The 27,950-nt window shown below is 43.5% G+C and overlaps 1 protein-coding gene across 4 annotated transcripts; it reads right to left on the bottom strand.

The window, feature by feature from the left end:
* Window positions 1-51: 51 nt before the first annotated feature.
* Window positions 52-27,899, bottom strand: LOC126293646 (mitochondrial GTPase 1-like). 4 transcript variants are annotated; one of them, XM_049986922.1, is made up of 2 exons: window positions 26,857-27,899; window positions 52-5,254 (listed from the first exon to the last, which is right to left on the bottom strand). In XM_049986922.1, exons 1-2 carry the CDS (start codon window positions 27,682-27,684, stop codon window positions 5,099-5,101), a joined length of 984 nt encoding a protein of 327 aa, XP_049842879.1. In that variant the 5' UTR covers window positions 27,685-27,899; the 3' UTR covers window positions 52-5,098. The 4 variants fall into 4 exon arrangements, with proteins under 4 accessions (XP_049842879.1, XP_049842880.1, XP_049842881.1 ...); XM_049986923.1 differs by lacking the exon at window positions 52-5,254 and adding an exon at window positions 18,975-19,351 and having other exon boundaries at window positions 27,360-27,899; XM_049986924.1 differs by lacking the exon at window positions 52-5,254 and adding an exon at window positions 19,999-20,364 and having other exon boundaries at window positions 27,360-27,899.
* Between the last annotated feature and the right edge of the window lie 51 nt (window positions 27,900-27,950).

The raw sequence follows: 27,950 nt of genomic DNA, 5'->3' as shown, positions 1-27,950 counted from the left end.
TGGATTCTTCTGTGGACTACAATACCTCAAGAAATAAAACCAATAATCCAATACATTAACAATTTCAAAAAATTTATTGTCAAACATACAACATTTTCATAACAGTAAAACAGCATATATTTTGGCAAGTTGTCTTTTGGAAAGTACATCTGCTCATTTTTCCATATTTTATGGTAACTGCCAGTGGTAAAACAAGTCACAAATACAATTAACATATCTCTACTCCAAGCTATGGCACCAATGTCAACAATTAAAAAACAATAGCATTCCACCAGTTTATAGCATTAAGTAACAATGCACTATACAACATGTATAAAACATGAACTCATAGCTTCTTCTAGAACAAGTATAATTTCTCCTGAACATAAGCTCTCTTATTGCACACATTGTAGTGATCTTTGTCTTTCACATTTTCACAACAGTACATGTATCCTGTGGGATGTGCTAGTCTTTTTTGTATCTCAACTTGAGCCACTTATAAATGGTTATTGTAAAACTGACATAACGAAAATGTTATTCTAAACACATTTCAAACATGTATTAAGTTAACACGCAGGATTAATAACAAAATCAATTTCTAGAAGTTGTCTCTGTGTAACAACTACTTCCAATACTATAAGAGTAATGGCAGTTGGGGAAAATGAAGTAGACAGCTGCCAACAGTTTATAAATAAGAAGCTCATAAGATTGGTGCATAAATTCAATGACAAGCAGGCTGTCACACTGATGACTAGGACAGTACGCAAAATGAATTAAATGGTCAAATAAAACTAACATTAAATAAGAATCTGAATATAAAATAATTTCTTAATTAGTAAGTTTTAAGTAATAAAATTTGTGTAGCTTTTTCAGTAACAAAAAATACTAAATCATACAAAAATCATAATATCAACTATGAAAATGTGTTATTTGCTAAAGCAAGAGAAGGGCAGGGGAATCTGAAGTTAATATTTTAAATAACAGCTACAGTAGGGAGGAGTGTCACCTATCACGATTTGTCGATTGAGACAAGAAATTCCAACTGGTAGACACTTGAAGATAGAGATAAATTATCTCAAGAAAGGCAACTTATAGTTTCAAGAAACAGCTTTACATGATGACTCTAGGAATGTAGTACAACTTCCTGCACATAGAGGCATTTAAACACTCATTTTTCTCTGTTTCATACATAAACAGAATGGGAAGAAGCCCTAATAACTGTTACACACATTTCTTGAATTTTTTTGCAGACTATGGATATAGACATAGATATGTGTTTGCTCATTGAACTGTTTCCATGTTTTGATGGTTCACAGTCCATCTCAATAGGTACCATAATGAAGATATATCATACACCAACTCCCAGTTTTGGTGCACATCAAACAAGAAGGGTCTCACAGGAATTACCTGAATCATTTGCAGGTGTCTGCTATAATTAACTCTGTGGTGCATGAATTTCACTGTAGTGGACAACTTTTAATGGTCAATTCTCTGGTGGTTTCAATCAGTCATGAGGCTGCAAATGCATGCAGGACACAACACCAGTAGGGAGTGCCCACTGCAGTGAACTGTGTGCATTTGCAGTCCCAGGACTGATTGAAAATGCCAAAGAAGCGACCATTAACAGCTGTCCACTGTAGTGGACACTATGCGCAGCAGGGTAATAGGTGTTGAGTTCAGGACTTGGATGCAAGTGAGCAACAGAAGTTTTGAGACCTATGAAAACATAGGAATCGTACCAATTGTGGCTGAGCCAGATTGCGTTATAATAATGCACACCTCCACATCAATAAAAACTAAGAAAGGAACATTAGGGTTTAGTGTCCCTTCAACATCGAGGTTATTAGAGACTGAGAACAAGCTTTGGTTTCGAGGATGGGGAAGGAAATCTGTGTATCCCTTTGAAACCATTCAGGCAGTTGCCTGGAGCTTTAGGGCAATGACAGAAAACTTAAATGTGTATAGCTGAATATGGGTTTGAGCTGTAATCTTCCTTGTCATTTAAAAAAATAACAACAAAATAAAAATTGATCAAGTGGAATTCAATTTACCCATGTCTTACATGACATTCTGAAAGCCATGGAAGTTAGATAATCCGATGGATTCAGTATTTCCTGATTTCTGAAAAGCATTTAACTCAGTGCAACACCAATGCTTATAAACAAAAACGTGATCACAAGAGTGACCGGGGAAAATTTTTCGCTGAACTGAGGATTTCTTGGTAGGGAGGACACAGAGTGTTCTTTGGAGGAAAGTCATTGCCAAAAGTAAAGGTAACTTCATAACATTGCTGTTCATTTTGTATGACTGGACAGACAGTGTCAATAGTAATCTCAGACTTTTTGCAGACAACGTGGTTACCTATGATGTCATACTGTCTGAAATAATCTGCAGATATACCAGTCAGATCTTAATAAGATTCCAGATGGTTCAAAGTTGCTGATATGCTTTAACATTGCAGCAATGTAAAATTGTATGCTTCACAAAGTGCAGATAAGTAGTATTCTACGACCACAGCATCAGTCAGTCACCATTGGAATCAGTCTACACGTACAAATACCTGGACGTAACAATTTGTTGGAATATGAAATGGGAATAATAAAGTTGACTTAGAATGAGAATGTTGAATCTCAAAAATAAAACAAGAATATTTTTATTGCATTACTAGATAGTAACACCTCATTTCTCAACAAATAGTAACCCAAAGAGAGGTAATGACGGCTGTGCTAAGCTCCAGTGAGGAAAAACAGAAACCGCGTTTATTGCTTTGTCGAGTCAGCACAAGTTGATCCCCGACAGTTGCAGTGGGCTGGGTGCACAAGCTTCACGCGGCTACCTCGACGATTGATGTTGTAAAGTTGTCTACGGCAACACCTCACCTCAGTGTTGTCACAGCTCCATAGATGACAACCGTTTTTGCCTGCAGCCATTACAACCTTACAGAAAGCAGCCGACAGTGCTGCGAGCTGGCAGGGACTCATTACACCATATGAACTACAGGCAACAGTATTAATTGAAAAAACCTTGCATATCTTTTCTGAGGTATTGGGCTTTCATTATAAGCTGACAATATGCTGTTGTACGTAAAATGTGTGCCAAACTTTGGTTCACTGGCAGGATATTGAGAAAATACGATCAGTTTACAAATACGATTACTTACTGTACACTTGTGCATCCCATCTAAGAATAATGTTCAAGTGTGAGGAACCCATACAAAATAGTATTAATACAGGATATGGAACGTATTCAGAGAAGTGAAGCCAATAACCACTCATTTGAGGGGCCCAGTAGGAAAAGGGCACATGCCACCTGAGAAATGATTTTGGTACAGTAAGACAACTGATTCCATCTAGTATTGTAAATGGGAAACTTCCAGCACAGAGGTAGATGCCTGTTCCTTTAAAGAGAGTAAGAGCAGAGATAGTTTCACCAGTAAGTATTTCGTCCTGTGTGTGTTGCAATGTATAGTAGCATATTATATTTGCTGTAATTCAGGACTGACACATTCCCAGTGGAAAAGAGGCCCATGACAATAGTATCTCTGTGTCTCACAAGTTAATTCGTCTCATTGGTTGACTTGGTTTCAGAAAGCCAATCAGAAAGTGTTACTCAAATGTTGTTCATATGTTTCCAAGATGGCGGCAATAGATGTTGCTTACTCACGAAGAAAATACAACAGTACACATAAAAAAAAGAACTCGTAAAGAAAATGAGAGAAAATATAATGAAAGAAAGAGGTTAAGAAACAATGGAAAAGAATATAAATCCCAACAAAATAAGATTGTGCCTGAGAAAGTATTTCGTAGTGCCAGTGATCCATGCTGCAAAACCAGTTTCTGTAAACACTCAACACTGAATGAAGAACAGAAGGCGTCGATATTTACTGAGTTTTATCAGTGAGGAGATTATAATAAGCAAAATGCTTATTTATTTGGATTAGTGTGGTCTAATGAGTGCAAAAAAGTGCATTCAAAGAAGAGGAAGGTTCCAACAGTAAGCCAGATGAAGATTTCTTTCAGGTATTTTATTCGTGACACTCCAGTTACTGAGGTTGAAGTTTGTAGGACTGCATTTTTAGCTGTTCATGCCATTTCTGTTAAATGTTTCAGGACTGTCCATAGCAACGAAGACTGTGACACTGAGAGTCATTAATCTACAACACATGTATCTGTACATACACCTAGATAGGATAGAAGAGGCAAGCATTCTAACAGATCTCATGCCATTGACAACAAGAGAAAAAATAAAGTTAGAAGTCACATCAAAATGTTTCCAAGGTGATCATGATGATGATGAGGTCCCATACCCCGAGGAGCATAGGGGGACAAATGTGGGAGACCTGCACTGCCAACTAGGCAAGATCCTAGCGGAGGTGGTTTGCCATTGCCTTCCTCCGACCATAATGGGGATGAATGATGATGATGATGATGATGATGATGATGATGATGATGAAGAAGAAGACAACACAACAACACAAGTTATCTTGTGGCAGGGAAAATCCCTGATCCCGCAAGTAATCGAACCCGCGACCCAGTGCGCGGGATACAAGAATGCTACCGCAAGACCACAATTATACATCACATTATGGTAGAATGGAGAATCCGAACAAGTCCTACATAACCTCTGTTCACTCGATTGCTGGATGTATTGTTTGTACTGTGAAGATCTTAAAAATACAGGTGAAGTCCCAGTGAAATAACATGTGTATGATACCATTTTCAACACAGAATATGATATTGGTTTTAAATTGCCATCAAGTGATACATGTCATATTTGTGATTCTGCTAATGCCCGTAATAACACCGAATCCACAGACATCAAACTACACCTTGAGAAAGCTGAAGCTGCATCTAATGCTCTGAAAAGTGACTCACATGAGTCAAAACAAGATGGTAGCAATGGACTCATTTTGTGCACGGACTTACGACAAGCACTGCCAACACTATATATTTTGACAGAAAAAGTTTCTTATAAGCAACAATTTTGGACACATAATTAACATTGTAGAGATGAGAAGTCAGTGATGAGTGTCTGGTCCAAGAATATTGCATCTATAGGGGTCGATGAAGTAGCTAGCTGCATTTTAAAGGCATTAGACGTGGTAAAGGAAGAACGTCATTCAAGGCTCAACATTTATTCCAATTTGTGTGTTGTACAAAATAAAAACTATATTAACTCCTAGATAAAAAAATATTTTGATGTTGTTGAGCGCAGATTTCTCCTCCCTGGTCACATGTTCCTGCCATGTGACAGGGCTTTTAGAGTCATCGAGGAGCTGAAACAAGAGACACAGGCTGTGTACACTCCAGCAAAATGGATTGAACTTATGAGAAAGAGCAAGCAAAAGAACCTATTCATTGTAGTTGAAATGAAGAAAGATGACTTCATGTCTTTGTCGTCTATAATGAACAGTATCGTCAAACGTAATGTTTCCATTGACAAAAAGCTTTCAGACATCAGAAACGGAATGGTGTTTAGATTAGTGAGTGGTGAACATTCTGTATATATCACATATTCACACGATCCTACTGAGAAACTTGTGCCAGTTAGTTTACACGAGTGTCGTGGACGATTTACAAAGCTTGCAGTCTGCCAGTTACTTCCTAAGTATCCAAATGGACATCAAATTAAGGCAGCAAAGTTCGAGGACCTTCCAGGCTTACTGCTATTTGTGCCTCCAATATATTCAAGTTTTTATCAGTCATTGAAAAGTGATGGTAGTGACAATACAATGGAGAAGGAAAACATTGATGAGGAGTTTGACTATTAATGATGTGCTGTGTAATGTGCCTACATGTTAAGGATTTCATTTTCTGTAATAAAGTGGCCTAATATTTAATAGTATTTGCAAAACACCATCCAGTTACGGTAACAACTATTGGTATCACAGCAGGAGTTCACATTACTATACAAAATCATATTTCTCAATTCCTATTTTCTGACACAACATATTGTGGAGAACCCTCATTTGTTTGACTCCTCTGAGTATGTCACAAAATGTTGAAAGATGTGAATTGGCAGAGTGTTGAACATAGACACCAACTGTCCCAACAAAGCCTACTTACAAATTTTCAGGAACCAATATTACAAGAAGAACTTAGAGACATTCTCTCTCTATCGATTACCATTCTGAGGACCCGTGTTTCATCCCCAGTACTGCCAGTGATTCTTCCCTCAGTGGGAGAAATGGTACGGGGTGCATTCATCCTTGTGATGCCAACTGAGCAGCTACTTTACCGAACAGTATTGGCTTCAGGTCACAAAAACTGACGACGACTGGGAGGATGCTGTGCTGACCCCACGACCCTGCCCTAATTCACTCCAGACAAATGCTGAGACTGTTTCGCTGATTTCCTTCCCCATACTTGAAACAGTCGAAGCTTGTGAGCACAAGTATAATCCCTAATGACCTCAATGTTAAAGGGACATTAAACCCTAATGTTCCTTAATTAAATGACAACAAATGATGAAAATCAAAGGTTAGCAGAAATTAGTGCATCTGTAAAAAGATCTGAGCACGAAGCTTACGACTACCAAACGATCTGGCAGAGAACCCGAGAAAATTCAGGTCTTAAGTGGGTCTAACGCTTCTATTCAGTGCCTTGTCCCGACTCAGTTACATGATTTGCAAACCATTAGAAAACACTCTCACATGGGATAACATCAGATGCAGACAGATGGGATATACACGAACCAGTAACGAGAATGTCACCCACCAGTTGTCAATAATCTGTGATATATTTACATGTTTTGGGACTAGATTACCCCATTATTGAGTGTTATAGATTAGATTAGATTCTAGTTTTCGTTCCATAGACCCAGAAAATGAGATGATTCTTGTGTGTGTGGAACTTGTCAGAAAGTATGACATAAAAACATAAAACATTTGAATACAATACTTACTACCCTGATCATTCGTCAGGAAATAGTCAAAATTAAGTTAATACAGTGCAGTAAACTGGGTCAGCTAATTTTTACAGAATTAACACACTGTCAGAATGAAACACTGACATGCACTATTAATAAATTTATCAGACACAAAATACCTATAATATTGACTGTTGCGGCCAAGTGTTGTCAAAACTTAAATCTAACAGATATTTTTACTTAAGCTGACTTAACAGTATCTGTTAAGATATTCATCTATGGACTAGGAGGAGTTGCCTATCAAAAAGTCTTTCAAACTCTGTCTAAACCGTGCTTTATCTTAAACCAAGTTTTTAATGGTTGCTGGCAATTTATTAAAAATGTGTATTCCTGAATATTGGACCCCTTTTTGGACGAAGGTAAGTGATTTTAGGTCTTTATGTAGATTGGTCTTATTCTTAGTATTGATACTATGTATTGAGCTATTGGTTGGAAATAGAGATGTATTACTTGCAACAAATTTCATTAAGGAATAAGTATACTGAGAAGCAGTGGTTAGATTACAAAGTTCCTTGAACAGGTTTCTACAAGATGTTCTTGAATTTACACCACAAATGATTCTTATCACACACTTTTGCACCCTAAAAACTTTTGCTCGGTTTCATGAGTTGTTCCAGAATATGATCCCTTACGACATAATAGAATGGAAGTAAGCAAAGTATGCAAGTTTTTTTATATTTACATCTTGCGCATCTGACATCATTCTCACAGCAAATACAGGCTTGTTTAGGCTCTTAAGCAATTCTGTGGTATGCCCTTCCCAACTGACATTATTATTGAGTTGTAATCCCAGAAATTTAACACTGACAACCTCTTCGCTCTGCATGTCTTCATATGTTATACTCATGTTGGAAGGAAATCTCTTACAGGTTCTGAACTGCATATAGTGGGTCTTCTCAAAGGTTAGTGACAAAGAATTAGCTTTAAACAACTTACTAATGTAAGTGAAAATTTGATTAGCAGCTATTTCTAAATCTGTACTTGACTTGCTACTTATTGCAATGTTTGTATCATCTGCAAAACAAAACAAACTTAGCATCTGGCAATGTAACAGATGAGAGGTAATTAAAATACACAAGAAAAATCAATGGACCCAGAATGGAACCTTGAGGAACACCACATATAATTAATTCCCAGTCAGATAAAGACTGACTGTGCTTACTGCACAGGTATTTCGCAATGACACCCTTTGTTTCCTGTTAGATAGATAAGACTCAAATCATTTTGCACCATTGCTGGTGACACCATAACACTCTAATTTACTTAGGAGAATGCTGTGGTTCACACAGTCAAACGCTTTTGATGGGTCAGAGAAAATGCCAGTAGCCTGTAATTTATTATCCAATGAATTAAGTACATTCTCACTGTGAGTGTAAATAGCTTTCTCTATATCAGAACCCTTCAGAAATCCAAACTGTGACTTGGACAGTATATTATTTGCAGTCACATGCTTAAGGAGACGCTTGAACACAACCTTTTCAAATATTTTTTTGAAAGCCGGCAAAAGTGAAATCGGTCGATAGTTTGATGGTACCTCTTTATTCCCCTTCTTGTAAAGAGGCTTACCTTCAGCATGTTTTAGCCAGTCTGGAAATGTTCCCCTGCTAAGAGATTGATTACACAAATAAATTAAGATAGAACTTAACTCGCATGAGCACTCTTTGATTGATAGGATGGTAGGAAGAACTAGTAGAGATTTTTGTGTGCTTTAAGAGAGGAATCCGTCAATGTGTCAAATGAGGATGTAAGGGTCCAAGGCACTCACCTTCCATCTTAGGAAGCAGCCACTGATTTATTCTATTTATATACATTAAGTTTGAATGTTTTCCTATTAATAATTTTATATGGATGCACACATGACAACATACGTGCATTACTAGTTTTTAGAATGTGCAAGTGACAGTAGCATAGTTGAGGACTGTGATATACAAATAATAGGACAGTACTATCTTTGGTAAGTGTAGGCAGCTGCCCTAGTTTACAACTGAGCCTTGTGAGACTTATGCACCAACATTTGCTGTTCAAGGAAGAGTTTCATGTTTGACAATGTTTGCTGGGGGCTTTTTGCTTTTGGTGGTACCTAGTGGCAAAGTAACTTCAAGGTATGCTATACTACAGGACAATTTTGGTAGATGTAAATGGTTGTCATTATGTGCACTAAATTAATGTACTGATCTTCCCCCCCCCCCCCCCCCCACACACACACACACACACACACTCTTGATAATGGAAGAGTAGTCCCCAAAACATGTTGTGTAGTCCCCAAAACATGTGGTGCTACAAATATTACACATTTTCATTTTCAACAATTGATGTTTATTACTCTCAGTGAAAAGTTATCTGTGAAGAATTTCATCACTATTAACTAACAACTGGGACTAGGTGAGTGTTAAGCTTTAAGTCTGGTGCTCTTTCGTGGCCATTTGTTGTTCTGAGCTCACTAGGTCCGACTATAAAAAAAACTTTCTGACTTAGTCCAATTACCATAACAATTTCTCAGTTGAAAGATTATTACTGTGCATGGCAAGTTCTGGAAAATAAAATGGAACTGAGATTCCTAGAGGATAAAGATGGACTCCTGAAGCAAATGCTACAACAAAGCAACTATAGTTCAATTCATTTGCCCTCGAAAAGGAAGGATGTAAGGTTAGGGATTAACATCTCACCGACAATGAAATCGCTGGAGACAGATTTAGTGAGAGATAGGGCAGTTAATCGGTCGTATCCTTACAAAGGAATCATCCCAGTCGTGTGATGCGCAGTATTCTTTTGGTATACAGGGCTATATGTGTGTGCTTTGTCACTCCGAGATGGCGGAGCCATGGACAGCTCACAGTAACATGGTTGCTATGTCAATAGGGAACCAAAACAAATGAATCACTTTCACGTTTAACAGAATTTCCATTTATGGCCTAAGAGTCAGATGTTATGTATCATGGGATATGTCATTATGAGTCTTGAACACTTAAAATACAAGGGGTTAAATAAAAAGAGGAATAACATTGCCATGAGCGGAGCTTATGTAGCACACATTTCTGCCGCTTAGGCATGTACAGCGCAACTCATTGCCATTTCAGTGCCGCCTGTGATGTTGACCTGGCTTGTTCATCAGCAGCAGTGATTGTTTTTGCTACACTGTTTTGTTCTTGTTTCATTTTTTATGATGGAAAGTTTAAGTGAACAAATTGCACCTGTGAAGAGAATGAAAATGGTTGTTGCCAAGTTTGTTCCTCGGGTTATGAAAAACAATCGAAAGGAATATCGAGTTAAAACATGTCGTGCTTTGAAACAACGGCTTGAAACTGATTCACATTTTCCGTCAAAGGGCACTACTGGTGTCGAGTCCGGATGTTACGGTCATGACCCAGAATGAGAGCAACAGTCAAGACAATGGAAGACATCATTGTCATCCTGTCCAAAAAATATTGTCAAGTCAAATCAAACATCAAAACAATGCTGATCTGCTTTTTTGGTTCCAAGGGTGTAGTTCATTGAGAGTTTGTTCCCCAGGTCAGTCCGTCAATCAAACCTTTTGTTTATGAGGTAGGAGGAGCTGTCAGCCATTTCTAAAGATAACTACAAAAAATGTTTCAAACATTGGAAGCACCAGTGGGACAAATGTATTAGTTGTAATGGAGGGTATTTTGAAAGGGTAGGGTTTTTTGTAAACAATTTGAAAACATATAGCTTTTAAAAAGTAATTCATTTTTTTGGGTAGCCCCTCATACAAAGAAGTGCAACTGAGAGTTTGAAGTTTATTTACTACCTTAAAGTATTCATTGTGAGCTAACATTTTAGTATCAATCGGCAAGGCTCGAAGTCCAGAAGAAAAGCAGGTTTGTACACAGTGGTAGGACAGAGTAAATAGACCACCAGAACAATTTCTAAAGGTGGCCATTCATCAGCAAGATTCATAGCAGGTAACTGGCAGATTTGATCAGTGAAAACATACCAAGTGCAAACAGCAGCTTAAGCACACTCCTAAGAAAAACCACTGCTTTCCCCATAAATTCAAAAACATGTGGATGATATTCAGCTTCTATAAGATCAAAGTGGATGGGATTAGGAGTTCCTGTCCCAGTTGTTATGGATAATGTAAGAAAGTGTAAGGCTGTAGATTCAAGACACTTTTTACAGCCATGCAGGGTAATATTTCACTAGTGAGTGAAATAATAATGTTCAGTGATGAACGGTAACATAACAAACAAACAAATAAGAATATTTTGTTTTCTTCACCTTGATACGGGAATGATGTAGTCTCGCAGCAGTACAAACTCTGATTCAGTGTACATTAGCCTATGCCACAAAAGGGTAAGGGGCAATCAAATGAAAATGATAGCAGTTGCCATAACAGTTAATACATTTACCCTACTATGAGAAGAGACGGTCAATACCTTCGTGGAAAAATATTTGTGTATGCGTACAGAACCACGATTGTGCCCTTCTGTCTGAAGCAAATCTGTCGCCACGAATGTCTTACTCTAGGGCTCCCAAAAATGGAAATTGTATGTGGAGAGATCAGGACTCTATCGAGAATTTGTAAGGTTTCCCAACGAAACTTCTGAAGCACGGTCAAAATGCTGATATGCTTGCAGATATAAAGCCAAAAGGATTGAGAAAAGAAAAACATTATGATTTTCTGAACTGCATGGGTCTAGATATTTTTGAAGAAAATCATTTAAATGTTTTGAAGTGGGGTGTTGAGCTGATCAGACCCATTTAATAATACTGACTTTTTTTACATCTTTGTTCCTACATTCATATTGATTGTGTGTGTGTTAATATGCGTAAAATGTACCAATGTGAAATGTTATAATAAATCACCAAATGTGTATATGTTTCTTGTGTTCTCGATATCCACAGAACCTCAACAGTTGCCAGTAAACACAATTTCTTTTGCCGTGCCCAGTTTCCTGTGCCTGCATATGCTGCCTGTCCTGAATAATGTGCCTTGAAAAATCAGCTCTTCTTCCTCAATTTTGTGTTCTGGGTTTGGTTTAATTACAATAACAGGTCTGAAACACAGTAAAAATGGGAAAAAATACATTTTACAGATGAAGAAATGTTCTGAACAAAATGAAGCCCAGTGCAAAAGAGAGCAACCACAATGTTTGTCAGTTTAGGACACAGAATTTGCACTCAGTAACAGCATTCTCTGATCAAGCTAGAACTTTGAACCTGTAAGCTATAGGATTTCTGTAAAATGCTTATGATGGGCAATTAAATCATTTACACTAATTAGTGCCAATGAAATAACAAATTATCAAATCCTGGTAAATGTTGGGAACCTAGATAAATTGTGAACCTACTGGGTGTCAAAATAGTGAACATCCGTGAAGTACCTCATTAAGAGTGTAGCAGATGACTAGCACATGATGGGGTCAAGAATTGTTCCTAGCTAGGCATCCATGTCAAGGCTGGAATATGTTTTTTTTTTATTTCTGACTTGAGCATAGTTTGTCTTAATTTTGACCACTGCTTTCTCGCAATGTAATGATGTTGTTTCTCAAAATTTCACTCTGATGAAGACAACCTTTTGTAGGTGTCGCAACCTAGGTCGATGTATCAAACAGTTATTTGCAACTGGCTGGTTGTATAATTCCTATGTTTGGATATACAAGAAGGTAGTGGAATATTACCCGACATAAGATCTATCTTCCTTAATTATGTAAGTGCCATAATCTTCAACTCATGTACGAGGGGTGACAGAAAAGTTCTTGGCCCACCCACAAAACTCTTGTGTGAGCCGAATGTCAGTTTAGAAACTAACAGTACTTTTTTCCAGTTGTCAGAGTTTGAAGTGCACAAGGTGTACAAGTTTTGAAACACGGACAAAGGGAGTAAGCATACACTCATCAAATACCTGCTGAAAAAGGGCACAAGTGCACAGGAGATACATAATGACACGATGGAAACATTAGGGGAGGATTCCCATTCCTATTACACTGTGAATTTTGTAGGTTTTGGGATCTTGTGGTGTTTTTTTTTACACTTATACATTTAGCTTGTCCCGTCCTAAACCCCAATTTTCTGTGGTTGTCCCATTAGTTTCATTTTATTTTTCAAATGAGACGTTATTGTATTATATGTATTTTTACGTTGCAGGCATATGTAGTGACATCATAGGCGTCATATAGATGCTGAAGGTAGCAATTTCCACCATACTGACAATGTCATGGGTCAAAGTGGATGGGTGGAATCGAATGCTTCTGTAAAGTTGTTCACTCATAATTGTATTTGCATAAACAACAATTAGTAAGATTTCAAATTGGTACAAAGATTGGTAACTTGCTTTAAATGTTCATAAATTTAAAATTATGCAGTTCACAAAATTAAAAAAAATAATAATGCAGCATCCTACGACTATAATTTCCATGAGCCACAGTTGGAATTGGCCAGGTGATACAAATATCTGGGTGTAACACTTTGTACAAATATGAAATGGAAATCTTACATAGGCTCGATCATAGATAAAGCAGGTGGCAGAATTGGTTTCTTGGTAGAATATTGGGGAAATGCAGTCAGTCTACAAAGAATATTTCTTACAAATATTCTGTCAACTCATTCTAGAATATTGCTCAAGTGTGTGGGACCTGTACCAAACAGGGCTAACAGGGGATACTGAACATGTACAGAGAAGGCAGCACAAATCATCACAGGTTTGTCTGACCTATGGAAGAGAGTCACAGATATTCTGAATGAGATGACAGACTCATGACGACAGATGTAAACTGTCCTGATTGAGCCTACTTATGAAGTTTCAAGAATCTCTTAGGAGTATAGTGAGCTCACATGAATAAAACCAACAATCCAATAACATATATTGGCACCTGCAGCGTCAGAACTATTTTACCTGGGCATGACACTCCTACAGAGCTGGCCCTGTAGTCAGAAAAACAGCCATAATCGACAGAGAAGTGCTACATCTTCACACTGATGTGTCGCCTCCGCGCTGAGCCGTCGTAGCGAGAGGACGCACTGGCTCCGCGCTGCGCATTGTCTCGCTCGCACCTTTGTTCACGCGTGCCTTTGTCCGCGCGCCTTTGTTAAGGCCCGTGCGGCGACGGCGGCCACGTGGCAAAAGCTGCAGCGAACTGCTCCAGCTAACAACTCGCTCGCGAGTGTGGTTAGCGGCAGAATTGCGTGTTTACTTGGCTGCGAATCAAATCGATTCAGAAATCGATTTGTGCCGCACCTAGGGACCGTTAGGGCAAGCCGTGAGTCAGGACCCCCTTCACGTGGGACCAGTCCGCGCTCACTCGACTAGCTTTTTCCCCCTATTTCCTACCTCGCGATGGAAGCAGGTAACGGCGCCCCACTTATGACGAACCGGCTACCGACCACTGACAATGACGGAACACACTCTCACAACAATGACTTGCACTCTCGTGACAGAGCGTTCATCCTTATGAGCAAGCTCGCTCACGGGGGTTTCTACCAAGGGAGAGAGGCGGATGAGGAGGCCATACTTACTTCTGCAACATACGCAAAGTTGCGATTTCGCACACGAGGCAAGAAGAGTCAGGTGTGCCACCGAGAGCCCCACCGGTCGCACTGCAAGAGTTTGCGGTCCGGGCGGCGGCGGCCTCAGCGGGTGCTGCGCTGCTGGCCTCGACCACGCAAGAGGTCGATGTGCCCCCGGTTGCCCCACTGACACGTGAAGAGCCCGTGGCTGCACCTGTCTCTGCCCCGTCCTGCGCTGGTGTAGCACCCGCGGTCTGGATGGAGACGCAGTCAACAGGACCGACCACCGAAATGGACACAGTCGACCTGCCAGACGCGAACCTAGCCGAGGCCATAGCCGAGGCGGAACGTCGCGACACAGACGCTACCCGCGCGCCCAGAAAGTGCCGGGCACTGACTAAAGACGACTCTGACGCAACATCTCAGGCATCTGACGCTGCGAGACCGCGGAAGAAGGCCCCTAGAGCCTCCCGCGTCCCTGCCGCGGTGTCTGGGAACACCGCTGCGGGCTCCTCCCGGAGCACCGCCAAGCAGAGACCGAGGAAGAAGACACAGCGACCCCCAGGTTCGTCAGCTGCCTCACGGCTGCCTGACGCGGAGGGCTTTGTTACCCCACCTAGGCGGCACACTGCCAGGGCCGCTGCACTGCAGCAAACGCAGCCGTTGCCGACCGCCAACATTGACGACGAAGACGAGGGCGACGCTCCGCCGGCGCCGCCCCAGAAGAAACCGCCGCCTATTGTTGTCCAATGGGACGGCAACTACAAAGAATTCCAGAACAAACTTGACAGGGTGGCCACGACCACGACTGTCAAGAACGTCGGACGTGACCTTTACAAGGTCACGGTCGCTACAAATGAAGAGTACCGCGCGGTGATGGACACCATCTGCAAGGACGGCCTCCCGTGCTATACGCACCCCTCCGAGCCACTCAAACTCCTGAAGGTGGTATTCCGCCACCTTCCCCTCAAGTTTGGAGCGGACTATCTTCGTGAGGAGCTCGAGGGCATGGGCTTCAGCGTCAGGTCCACGGGCCTGATGAAACCGCCGCGCACCCACCGCAACATGCCGCTGTACCAGGTTGTCCTTGTTGACAACCTGGAAAATCGAAAGATTCGGGCCAAAGGCAAGAGATGCCAGTGTTTCTCCTGCCAGCGGCTCGACCACGTCTCCAGCTACTGCTCCATGTTGCCCCGCTGCGTTAAGTGCGCGGGACAGCATGCGAGCAAATCTTGCGGGCTGAGCAGAGAGGAGAAGCCGACGTGCTGCAACTGTGGTGGGCCGCATGTTGCCAGCTACAGAGGCTGTTCGGCCTTTAAAAGGGGTCGAGCGCAACAGAGAGGAGGAACTGCTCCTTCCCGCAAGACGCATCCGTCAACAAGCTTTGCCGCCGCCACCAAGGGCGGTCCACCAGCCGCCTCCACCCGCCGTCCGGAGCAGGACGCAGGCGAGAAGCAGCAGCCGACTGCGCCATCCACGGCTTCGCCCGCAGGGGTGGCAACCCCCGCACCCACGCCTGGGGAGCGGGATGCCGCCCAGCGCGGGCGTCGCCGGCGCATGGCCCGAGCTACCCCAGCCGCTACGCAACGACCTGCCGCCGACACCTTGCCGTAGCAGCTCGTGCTGAGCCGCGACCGCGACCGACTGCCGATGCTCCACGACGGTCGTCAACCCCGGAGCAGCCGCAGCCAGCTGCTCCAGTGGCGGAGGCCGCCCCAGCGGCCCCCACCGCCTCCACTGCTCCCGATGCAGCTGAACTCCGGTCGCTTCTGCGGTCGTTGAGCCAGCTGCTTGAGCAACTGCCGGTGCTCGTCACCGCAGTCACGACGGCCCTCCAGGCCGGCGCTGTCACCGGAGCAGGCCATGGATATTAATCACCATATCCATGGCCTCACCGTTTGCGTCTTCAACGCGAACAGCTTGGTTCCTCAACAGGGAGAATTCAGGGAGTTCTTGCGCGACGAGGCGGTCGACATCTGCCTCGTGTGCGAGACCTTCCTGAAACCAGGAGTCCATGTTAAGGCGGCCAACTATCGGTGCTATCGCACAGATAGGTTGACCCACGGCGGAGGGACGGCCATCTACGTCAAGTCGTCCTTGAAACATCACGAGGTGCAACTACCGCCCCTTGCAGCGGTGGAGGCCACTGGGGTGGCTGTCACCACCACTGCGGGGGTCATCACCTTCGCTGCGGCATACAGGCTGCCGAGGGGACTGCTTCAGGAGGCTGACCTCGACGCCCTGCTGGTGTTACGCGGGAATGTTTTCATTGCGGGTGACTTTAATGCAAAGCACACGCAGTGGAACTCCCGCGTCACCAACACCAGCGGCCGCCGCCTCCTACGCGACACGCAGCGGCATGGCGCTATCGTATTGGGGCCCTATGATCACACCGTTTTCCCCAACAGAGGCCAGTCCGACGTGCTCGACATCGCCGTGATCAAAGGCGTCGGGCACTTCACGTCGGCCACCGTCAGACACGCCATGTCGTCTGATCACCTCCCGGTGATCTTCGACATGGATGTCATCGGTGCCTCGATGCCACCCGACCGCCGCAACTACCGCGGCATCGACGAGGCGCGCTCCTGCGCCGAGATCGTGGACTGCCTCGCGGGCGCGCCCGATCCTGCTGTGCATGGGGCAGAGGAAGCTCTGGAGTTCTTCACTCGGCACACACTGGGTGCGGCGGAGGTGGCCACCCCCAGGCGGCCGGGACGGCCGCGTGAGATGTCGCGGCAACTCCCGCCGCACATACTTGAGGCGATCACCGACAAAAACCGCCTCTTTCGTGAGTGGCAGCTCACACGCCTGCCCGAGACGAAACGCCGCCTCAACAGGGCGCGGCGCGAATTTCCGGGCAGCCATCGAGGAGCACAAAAATCGGGACTGGGCTGGTCTTGTGGCCACCCTCACAACGACGGACGGCAGTGCTTGGCGGATGGCCAAGCGCTTCCTTCGTCGCCGCCAGCGTGTCCCGCCACTACACATGGGCGCGAACGTCGTCTGCGAGCCGGACGCCAAAGCCGGTATCCTCGCGGACACGTTTGCTGAGAATTTTCAGGCTGCCGCTGGCGTAGTGGATGCCGCCCACGTCCGTCTGGTTGAGGAGCGTCTACCAGTCTTTCTAGCGGCCAGAGAGGAGGACGATGTCATAGAGGAGATTACGGCTGCGGAAGTGGACCTGCAGCTACGTCGACTCCACCCCCAAAAGGCGGGTGGCACGGATGGAGTCACCAATTGCCTGATGAGGATGCTGCCGCCAGAGGTACACCAGTCTCTGGCGGACATCTTCAACGCCGTACTCCGCTCTGGGACCTTCCCTTCTGCGTGGAAACACGCGGAAGTGGTTGCCATCCCCAAGAGCGGCAAGGAACCGAGGCTCGCAGTCAACTACCGGCCGATTAGCCTGCTCCCGTCACTCTCAAAGGTTTTTGAGAGGCTGTATGCGGTGCGGCTACTCCGCCACGTGTCCGAGAACAACCTCATCCCCGAGGAACAGTTCGGGTTCCGGAGCGGCCACTCCACCACTCAGCAGCTGTTGCGCCTCGTGGAACAGGCGATGCGAGCGCTGGAGACGCAGGAGTACCTCGGGGCGGTGCTCCTCGACGTCTCCAAGGCCTTCGATTGCGTGTGGCATGACGGCCTCGTGTACAAACTTTTTGAGCACGGGGGTACCGACGTCGCACGCAGTCCTGCTGCGCTCGTACCTCACGGGACGCACATTCCACGTCCGAGCAGACGGAGGCACCTCCACCGACCAGCGGATCCGTGCGGGAGTGCCGCAGGGATCGGTCCTCGGTCCCCTGTTGTACTCCCTGTACATTGCCGATGCGCCGCGGGTGGCACGCGTGGAGTTAGCACTTTATGCGGATGACACGGCATTGTACACCCGCAGCATGAATGCGGCCGAGATGCGCCGCCGCCTCCAGCTCGGATGTGACGTTCTGGGCGCCTGGTCCACGAAATGGCGCCTGAAGTTTAACGCTGCTAAGAGCCAGGCTGTGGTTTTCAGCAGAAAGAGGCTACCTCCGGACCTGCCGCCGGTCACGATCATGGGAGGCCCCATCCCATGGTCGCGGACCGGCAAATACTTCGGGGTCACCTTGGACCATCACCTGACGTGGCTGCCCCACATCGGAGATGTCAGAGGAAGAGCAGTGGGGCGTCTTAGGGCACTGTACCCACTGCTCAATCCCTCGACCACCCTCCCACCACGCCACGGTCTCACCATGTACCTCGCCTTGGTACGGCCGGTACTTGAATACGCGGCCGTGGTATGGGGAAACGCCGCCGAGACGCATATTGCGTCTCTACAACGGGTACAAAACAGGGTGCTACGTCTAGCGTTACATAAGCCGCCTCGCTACCCGACGAGGCTGCTTCACGAGGAAGTGGGCATCCCGTACCTCCGGGATCGGTTTCGCCACACTGCCAGAGTGTTCTACGACAAGGCAGAACACTCTGGCAACCGCCTAATACGTGGGCTGGGCCGTCAGGCTCCCCACAGGCCGACTACACGTTGGCCTGACCTACTGCGGGACTAGTGAAGTCTCGCGGTCCCGATGACGGCGAACAGAGCGTCCTTACACCAAGAGACGCTCAGTGAGGTCAGCTCGAAACTTGAGGACCCACAAATCAACACAATAGGTACTCGCAGGAACAGCAGCTCCGCTGCTTAACCTGCCTATACACCTGGCATATGCCGCCAGTGTTTGAAGCAGCAGCAGCAACACTGATGTGACTGCATTACAGGAAAAACACCTCTCAGGGGAAGGCAGCCTGTGTGAAGATAATTATACCTTTTTTCTGGAAAGGGAGAGAAATTGGAGAAAGACATGAGAATAGAGTTGGCTCTGCAGTACGAAACAGTCTTCTTAGCTGCTGTGAACAACCAAAATCTATTTATGAACTTTGAGATTTAGGACAGCATCAGGTCCCGTTTCATTAATCTCAGCATATGCTCCCACTATCAAAGCACCACCTGAAATCAAAGATGAGTTTTATGAAGATTTGCAGAAATGCTTGGAGAATGTTTTTGGATCAGATAAAGTAATGTGTCCCGCCACTACACATGGGCGCGAACGTCGTCTGCGAGCCGGACGCCAAAGCCGGTATCCTCGCGGACACGTTTGCTGAGAATTTTCAGGCTGCCGCTGGCGTGGTGGATGCCGCCCACGTCCGTCTGGTTGAGGAGCGTCTACCAGTCTTTCTAGCGGCCAGAGAGGAGGACGATGTCATAGAGGAGATTACGGCTGCGGAAGTGGACCTGCAGCTACGTCGACTCCACCCCCAAAAGGCGGGTGGCACGGATGGAGTCACCAATTGCCTGTTGAGGATGCTGCCGCCAGAGGTACACCAGTCTCTGGCGGACATCTTCAACGCCATACTCCGCTCTGGGACCTTCCCTTCCGCGTGGAAACACGCGGAAGTGGTTGCCATCCCCAAGAGCGGCAAGGAACCGAGGCTCGCAGTCAACTACCGGCCGATTAGCCTGCTCCCGTCACTCTTAAAGGTTTTTGAGAGGCTGTATGCGGTGCGGCTACTCCGCCACGACTAGTGAAGTCTCGCGGTCCCGATGACAGCGAACAGAGCGTCCTTACACCAAGAGACGCTCAGTGAGGTCAGCTCGAAACGTGAGGACCCACAAATCAACACGATAGGTACTCGCAGGAACAGCAGCTCCGCTGCTTAACCTGCCTATACACCTGGCATATGCCGCCAGTGTTTGAAGCAGCAGCAGCAACACTGATGTGACTGCATTACAGGAAAAACACCTCTCAGGGGAAGGCAGCCTGTGTGAAGATAATTATACCTTTTTTCTGGAAAGGGAGAGAAATTGGAGAAAGACATGAGAATAGAGTTGGCTCTGCAGTACGAAACAGTCTTCTTAGCTGCTGTGAACAACCAAAATCTATTTATGAACTTTGAGATTTAGGACAGCATCAGGTCCCGTTTCATTAATCTCAGCATATGCTCCCACTATCAAAGCACCACCTGAAATCAAAGATGAGTTTTATGAAGATTTGCAGAAATGCTTGGAGAATGTTTTTGGATCAGATAAAGTAATGTGTCCCGCCACTACACATGGGCGCGAACGTCGTCTGCGAGCCGGACGCCAAAGCCGGTATCCTCGCGGACATGTTTGCTGAGAATTTTCAGGCTGCCGCTGGCGTGGTGGATGCCGCCCACGTCCGTCTGGTTGAGGAGCGTCTACCAGTCTTTCTAGCGGCCAGAGAGGAGGACGATGTCATAGAGGAGATTACGGCTGCGGAAGTGGACCTGCAGCTACGTCGACTCCACCCCCAAAAGGCGGGTGGCACGGATGGAGTCACCAATTGCCTGTTGAGGATGCTGCCGCCAGAGGTACACCAGTCTCTGGCGGACATCTTCAACGCCATACTCCGCTCTGGGACCTTCCCTTCCGCGTGGAAACACGCGGAAGTGGTTGCCATCCCCAAGAGCGGCAAGGAACCGAGGCTCGCAGTCAACTACCGGCCGATTAGCCTGCTCCCGTCACTCTTAAAGGTTTTTGAGAGGCTGTATGCGGTGCGGCTACTCCGCCACGACTAGTGAAGTCTCGCGGTCCCGATGACAGCGAACAGAGCGTCCTTACACCAAGAGACGCTCAGTGAGGTCAGCTCGAAACGTGAGGACCCACAAATCAACACGATAGGTACTCGCAGGAACAGCAGCTCCGCTGCTTAACCTGCCTATACACCTGGCATATGCCGCCAGTGTTTGAAGCAGCAGCAGCAACACTGATGTGACTGCATTACAGGAAAAACACCTCTCAGGGGAAGGCAGCCTGTGTGAAGATAATTATACCTTTTTTCTGGAAAGGGAGAGAAATTGGAGAAAGACATGAGAATAGAGTTGGCTCTGCAGTACGAAACAGTCTTCTTAGCTGCTGTGAACAACCAAAATCTATTTATGAACTTTGAGATTTAGGACAGCATCAGGTCCCGTTTCATTAATCTCAGCATATGCTCCCACTATCAAAGCACCACCTGAAATCAAAGATGAGTTTTATGAAGATTTGCAGAAATGCTTGGAGAATGTTTTTGGATCAGATAAAGTAATGTTACTGGGAGACTTCAATGCCAGGATTGGGAATACATGGAACAACTGGCCTGATTGTATTGGCCCACATGGGACTGGAAATTTGAACGAACGCAGTCAGCAACTGCTGGAACTTTGCACCTCTCTTTCTCTATGTATCACTAATACTTACTTCCAGAACAGAGCCAACAAGGAAACACCCACATTCAGGCTATTGCCATCAACTTGCCTTCTTCATAACCAGAAGATGTGACCTACGTCATGTCCGTAACTCCCATACATAGCACAGTGCTGACTGTGATACTGATCACTCTTTAGTTATGACCAAATCACAGTTCACACCAAAGAAGACAGACTCAACTGAGAGCATTCGTCGAAGAGTGAAGATTGACACCAAAGCTATCCAAGATGATGTGCTATATAAAAAGTTCAGAGAAGATATTGAGATGAAACTGAATCCTGAGAAATTGCTAACTGCACAGAGCATTAAAAATATATGGCATCTAGCTAAAGACAGCTATTATAGCATCTGGGAAGCTGGGTAGGACTCAAAGTGACTGGTTTGCTGAATGTGAAAGTCAGTTGCACCCATATATAGACAAGAAACATAATGCTCATGTACAGGTTGTGGATAATCCTGAAGACCAACGAGCAACAGCCGATTACAAGGCCTGCAAAGCAGATCTGCAATGAGTTTCTCACCACTCTGCAAATAGATACTGAATCAACCTTTGTAGACCAAGCGAGGTGGCGCAGTGGTTAGACACTGGACTCACATTCGGGAGGACGACGGTTCAATCCCACGTCCAGCCTTCCTGATTTAGGTTTTCCGTGATTTCCCTAAATCGCTCCAGGCAAATGCCGGGATGGTTCCTTTGAAAGGGCATGGCCGACTTCCTTCCCCGTCCTTCCCTAATCCAATGAGACAGATGACATCACTGTCTGGTCTTCTTTCCCCAAACAACCCAACCCAAGCCAGCCTTTGTAAATCCACTGAGGTCTTCCGAGACAAAGGAGATTACTGTGGTGCGTATCAAGGCATCAAAACAGCCATTCAACCAACAAGCATGAAGTACACTGCAATAAAACATATTAATGGTGACAATAAAGTCTAAAAGCTACATAGATGGGTGCAGCACTATACTAACCTATACTCAGAAGAAGTCAACATTTCTTCAGAAGCTTTGGATACTTTCCCAACTTACCCTGTTAAGTCTGAACTTTATGATCCCCCCCTCCCCCCTAAAAATTGAAACTTGCATTTAAAAGTCTAAGGCTAGGCAAGAGTACAGGCTGTGATAACGTACCGTTGAAATCATAAAACAACAAAGCCTTTGACTTCGTAAGTAGGGAGGGACTCAACAGTATATTGGAAAAAATTGGATATCCATCAACTTTGTTGCCCTTAATAAAATCTTTTCATGACAATATGCGGCTCTGTAATCTTCTATGCTATTACATCTAAACCATTCAATATGAACTGCGGAATAAGACAACGCTGTGTGTTGGCGCCCACACTTTTCGGAATCTTCTTCTCAGTTCTGCTCCAAGTGGCTTTTGAGAATTGCATTGTTGGAGTACACCTGCACACTAGGAAAGACGGAAGGGTTTTCAACATTAAGTCTTCTGTAGAGTAAAACAAAGCACTGTGAGATAATTTCTCGTGACCTCCTGTATGCTGTTGATCCTGCAGAAGAGCTCCAAGAGTTAGTATCAAGATTTTGTCACGCATGCCATCTATTCTCGATGAATGTAAACAGCAGGAAGATTGTAATTATGGTTTAGAGTGCAAATACACTGTTGAATATGATATTAGATGGAACTACTCTGGAAGTTGTTCAGCTATCTTGAATACACTCTAAAATCAAACATGTCTGCTGACAAGGAGATTGATACTCAAATTGGAATAGCTGTGACAAATTCTGGCAAGCTCTCTACACATGTTTGGAAAAGCAACAAATTCTCTTTGACCACCAAAGTTCTTGTGTATCAAACTTGCATCCCCAGCATAATTTTGTAAGCATTGGAAACATGGACTGCTTATGCCAAATGAGAACCTTGCCTTAATGCTTTCCACATGCGCTGCCCGAGATCCATCCTCGGAATAACGTGGAAGGACCAAGTGACCGACGAAGCAGTACTACTTAAAAACTAGCTGCAACAGCATTTCAACTATCTTGAAACAGAGTTGACTCTGCTGGCTGGGGCACATCTACCGTATGGATCCTGAGAAAGTACCACATGAGGTGATGCTTGGAGAGATTTCTACAGCCAAAAGACCTGTAGGACACCCTGTATTGAGGTTCAAGGACTCCTGTAAATGACATGGAGAGCTTTGGCATCAACACCAACACTGACTATTGTTATGTGTGTGGTTTCAAGCTGTACATAAGAATATTTGGGTCAATGGAAGCATTCAATTCCACCCATCTGCTTTTATGTTGTGGTTGATGTAGTGGTGTGTGACGTCATTACTGCTCGGTATCAATAGTTGTGGTTGACCTCTATCGGTCATCAGAAATAACCGATTAACAGTTTTGGTAGTCTATTATGAATTTCAGCAAGTGTTTTGATTTCAACTGTTTGTAAATTTTGCTTATCTCAAGTTTACATCAAACATATTTTGACTTTGCCTGCATACACATTTTATAGTGTTCTGTGTAAAATTACGTAAATACTTAGTACAAAGCATTAGATAAAAACAGCTGCTGAACAGAGCAAGTGGAGAAGAACTGGCTTCTTACAAAGCAGATGTTTTTCATAAATTTAATCTAGAAGTTATTCTGAGAACTACCAATGCGAGTGGACTTACAATAGTTATAAGTTGTTAATGTACTTTACAGCGCTGTCTTGTTGTGGCCACTTCTGCCTGTTAAATTATAAATTGACTCATTCCACATCCACACAGTCTCTGCTTCAGGATGTGACCTACAGAATGGAATGTGTAATTGGTTGAATGAATGGAATGAGAACTTGGTTCTGTATATTTCATACTTTAAGGCACATAAGAAAAATAAAGGTGAAGTGTCACAGCTTTATATAAAATCTCTCTCTAAATTTACAAAATGAGAACAGAAGATAAATTTCAACAAATGTATCCTAGGTGATACAAAAAATTTCATGTTTCTCTAACATACATTAAACCCTATTCCCTAATTTCACAGTATATTAAAATGAAAATCCGTAACAAATTAACAGAGAGAAACTTCCACAGCATTCCTATACTTTAACATGGCCACAATTTTGATAAAAGGAAAATGACAATTTATGCTTGTTCAGAAACACTATTATTTACTCAAATAAGTTTCAAGTGATGCTAGCACTATCCTCAGAAAATAATTTGGAAAGATCGTGCTGGCACCCATAAATTAAAGATTAATTAAAGTATTTCAAGTTTTGTGTAACATTTGTCAACTATATTTCTTACATTAAAAAACAAGGTTAACTGTAACATTATACAATTTGCTGTTTCTTCTTGAAAAGTCACGTCAACCGAGCCTACCAGACCAGATGTCAACTTTGACTTGTAATTTAACGATGATCTGGATTGTGATATCACGTGGTAGCAGAAAGACAACAGAGTACTCACAGTATTTCTTTTGAGACTGTATTTGTTTTTTGAAATGTAGACTACTGTGACATTTTGGTATGTAATGTGGCCTGAGGTCTGTATAAGTATAAAATACTTCAGTTAATCCAAGCTGGTTGCAGTCAACTACTTTAACTCAATTACTTAAATATGTAATCAACCAGAAAATAAATTTCTGTTTCCAACATATTAATCACAACTAATGACACTCCTCCCTCCATCATTACACCACAGAAACTCATTCATTAGTGATAAAACGTAGATATGAGGAAATGTTCCACTGCAGCAACAATATTAGAAGTGAATACTATTTTACTATAGCAATATTGTCTTATATTTCTGTGGTACACAAAAACAGTGTTTGTAGCTTTCACATTGAGGATTTGAAGGAACTGATGTATTTTAACACCTTTTAAAATAAAGAATGTACACGAAAGCTCTTACATAACAGCAACAATTAGATCGATTTGCTTAAAAGTGCCTTCCTTACAACAGGTAATAATAAATGTCACTACAGCATGGCTGAGGATGGATAAAATGCTACTTACTCTCCTACATTATCTTCCACAAGTAAAATACCTACACAACAGTTCATATTTCATTTAAGAAACAGGAAATGGCAATCAGTCACATATAAGTGATGACAACTAATTAAGTCTTTGTGCTGTTGCACATGCAGCACACATTATCAGCTCATATGTGTATGGTTACCTTTCCCATATTTGATTTTTTTTCCCATTCCCATCCTAGAATTTCCATTAGGCCCCACTGTGAGGAGGAGTATGCAGTTTATGTCAAGAGTCTGGTTCAGTTTAAAAATTAGGCACTGCAAAAGCCTGGATAATTTGACAGAAATGGACACGTTTCACAAATACTGGCATGTCTTTTTTATAACCAATAAGCACTAGACATTCATAAGCGCACACTACACTACATTAATAGGCCTATTGTGCACTCTTACTGTTTTTAATTCATGACAATTCATAAGGCACACACATTTAACAGAAAAGAACTATGCTAAACACTGTAGAAAACTTACATCCTCTGTTTTATATCTGAATTTAAATTATTATGTTCTAGTTCTGAACAAAAGGCAGTTGCATACAGGTATCTTCAGTTGTTATATTTTTGGTTATAAGTTAAATTAAATTGACCAAAAACTTCCACCACTTAACCAGTTATACAAATAATGAAAACCATCTGATATATTTCCAAAAAGTTAAGTAAAACAAAATACAAAAGGGAACAGTATTCATACAAAAAAAATTAAGTTAATAATTGTCTGCTGATGTGGCAAAAACACAGAAAAAAGGTAAGTTTGAGCCCCTTGGCTATGGAGCAACAGAGGATAGATAAATCTAAAATCTTAATTTAGTGTTCAGTCTTTGAGTTACACATTTGGCATGACCAAAAGTATTTTCGTATTGTATGCATGCTTCAGTCTTCTGTATATATAAATTGCTGAGAATGAGTAAAGAAAAACAACTTCAATTTAAATAGCCTGTATGACTGATGTGCTTCGTATCATAGGTCTTTTGAGTTTAGCTATTTCTCTAGTTCGAGAGAGTCATGTGTTTCCAAAAAATGTGCCATGCCCTTCATAGTGGTTTGCAGAGTATGGATGTGGATGCATTGTAACTGGGCAATCAGATTACTCATCTAACCTTTAAATTTACTAGGTATACACAGAATGACATTTATCACGATACAGTGCCCAGTACAAGATCTTCGTCCAACATTATTGTTCCCAGATCACCCTTCCTAAAAGCCTTTAAAAAAAATGCTGCAGCAGATGTCATATCTGGCTTGTATATGTACTGCCCATCATAATTCCTTACCTTTAAAGTTTTACCCAACTTCAGGGCGCACTGTGTCAACACAGTGCCTATGTTGTCTGAAGGTTCTTGGAGACCCATGAGCTCTACATAATTAAAGCGTCGGTGTTTGTTCAACCAAAAGAGAAGATAGTCCGCGATAATTTCTTCCCCCACCAGGTGATCCTGCAGGCTTGCACACAGTGAAAGGCGAAGGCCTGCTTCCACATCTCTAATAGATGGGGTAAGTATGCCAGGCGTGTCAATAAGATACACTTTTGGTTCTTCGCTGACTTTAATGATGTTCTGAACACTCTTCGTGATTCCCGCCTTTGCACCTACTGCAGCTGCACTAGACTTACCAAGAAATCTGTTACGCAACGTGTTTATAAGTGACGACTTTCCAACATTTGGAACGCCGACAATCATGATACTGTATTCACTAGTCTCTGACCGATTGTATCTGTTTGAGCTCGAAATGAGTTCACATGCTCTTGGAATTATCTTCTTCACGCCGTTGCACTTACCGTCTTTACAGTTTGTGAACAGCACGTCTGGTGTACCTTCCTGCTTCAATCTTGCTAACACTTTAGAGCTGTAACTCATATCTGTCAAGTCTTTCTTGTTCAGCACCAATATATGTGGTTTCAGACCGCAAACCGTATGTTTGAAATCTGGGTTACGTCCTGATAATGGTATTCTAGCATCATGTACTTCAATGACACAGTCCACTGATTTCAACTTCTGTTGCATTTGCTTCAGCCCTCTTCCCATGTGGCCAGGAAACCAATGCAGAGCTTCTTTATTTATTACCCTGAAACAATCTCTAAAATGATATGTAACATTAGCCATCCTGTAGCTCTCTTTTCACAGCGAAAACTGTCACGGAACACCTAACAGTAGACTTCAACAAAAAAGAAAAAAAAACTAATGAAATTTCGACGACAGTAAGACTGTTTTAGAAGTCTGCGAGGCACATATTTACATCTAGAGTACTACAAACAATCATAAGGCACAAAACACAACCAACAACAACCACCTCTCACGACGCCATCTGCCGCACTGCATCGGACTTAACGCGTTTTGACGCAGTACTTTGCAGCTTCAGCAGATTTCAC

The sequence above is a fragment of the Schistocerca gregaria genome, chromosome 10 (genome assembly GCF_023897955.1).
Source record: "Schistocerca gregaria isolate iqSchGreg1 chromosome 10, iqSchGreg1.2, whole genome shotgun sequence".
Lineage (NCBI taxonomy): Eukaryota > Metazoa > Arthropoda > Insecta > Orthoptera > Acrididae > Schistocerca > Schistocerca gregaria.
The sequence above is the reverse complement of the archived record's forward strand: the minus strand, read 5'-3'. Positions and strand labels throughout refer to the sequence as shown.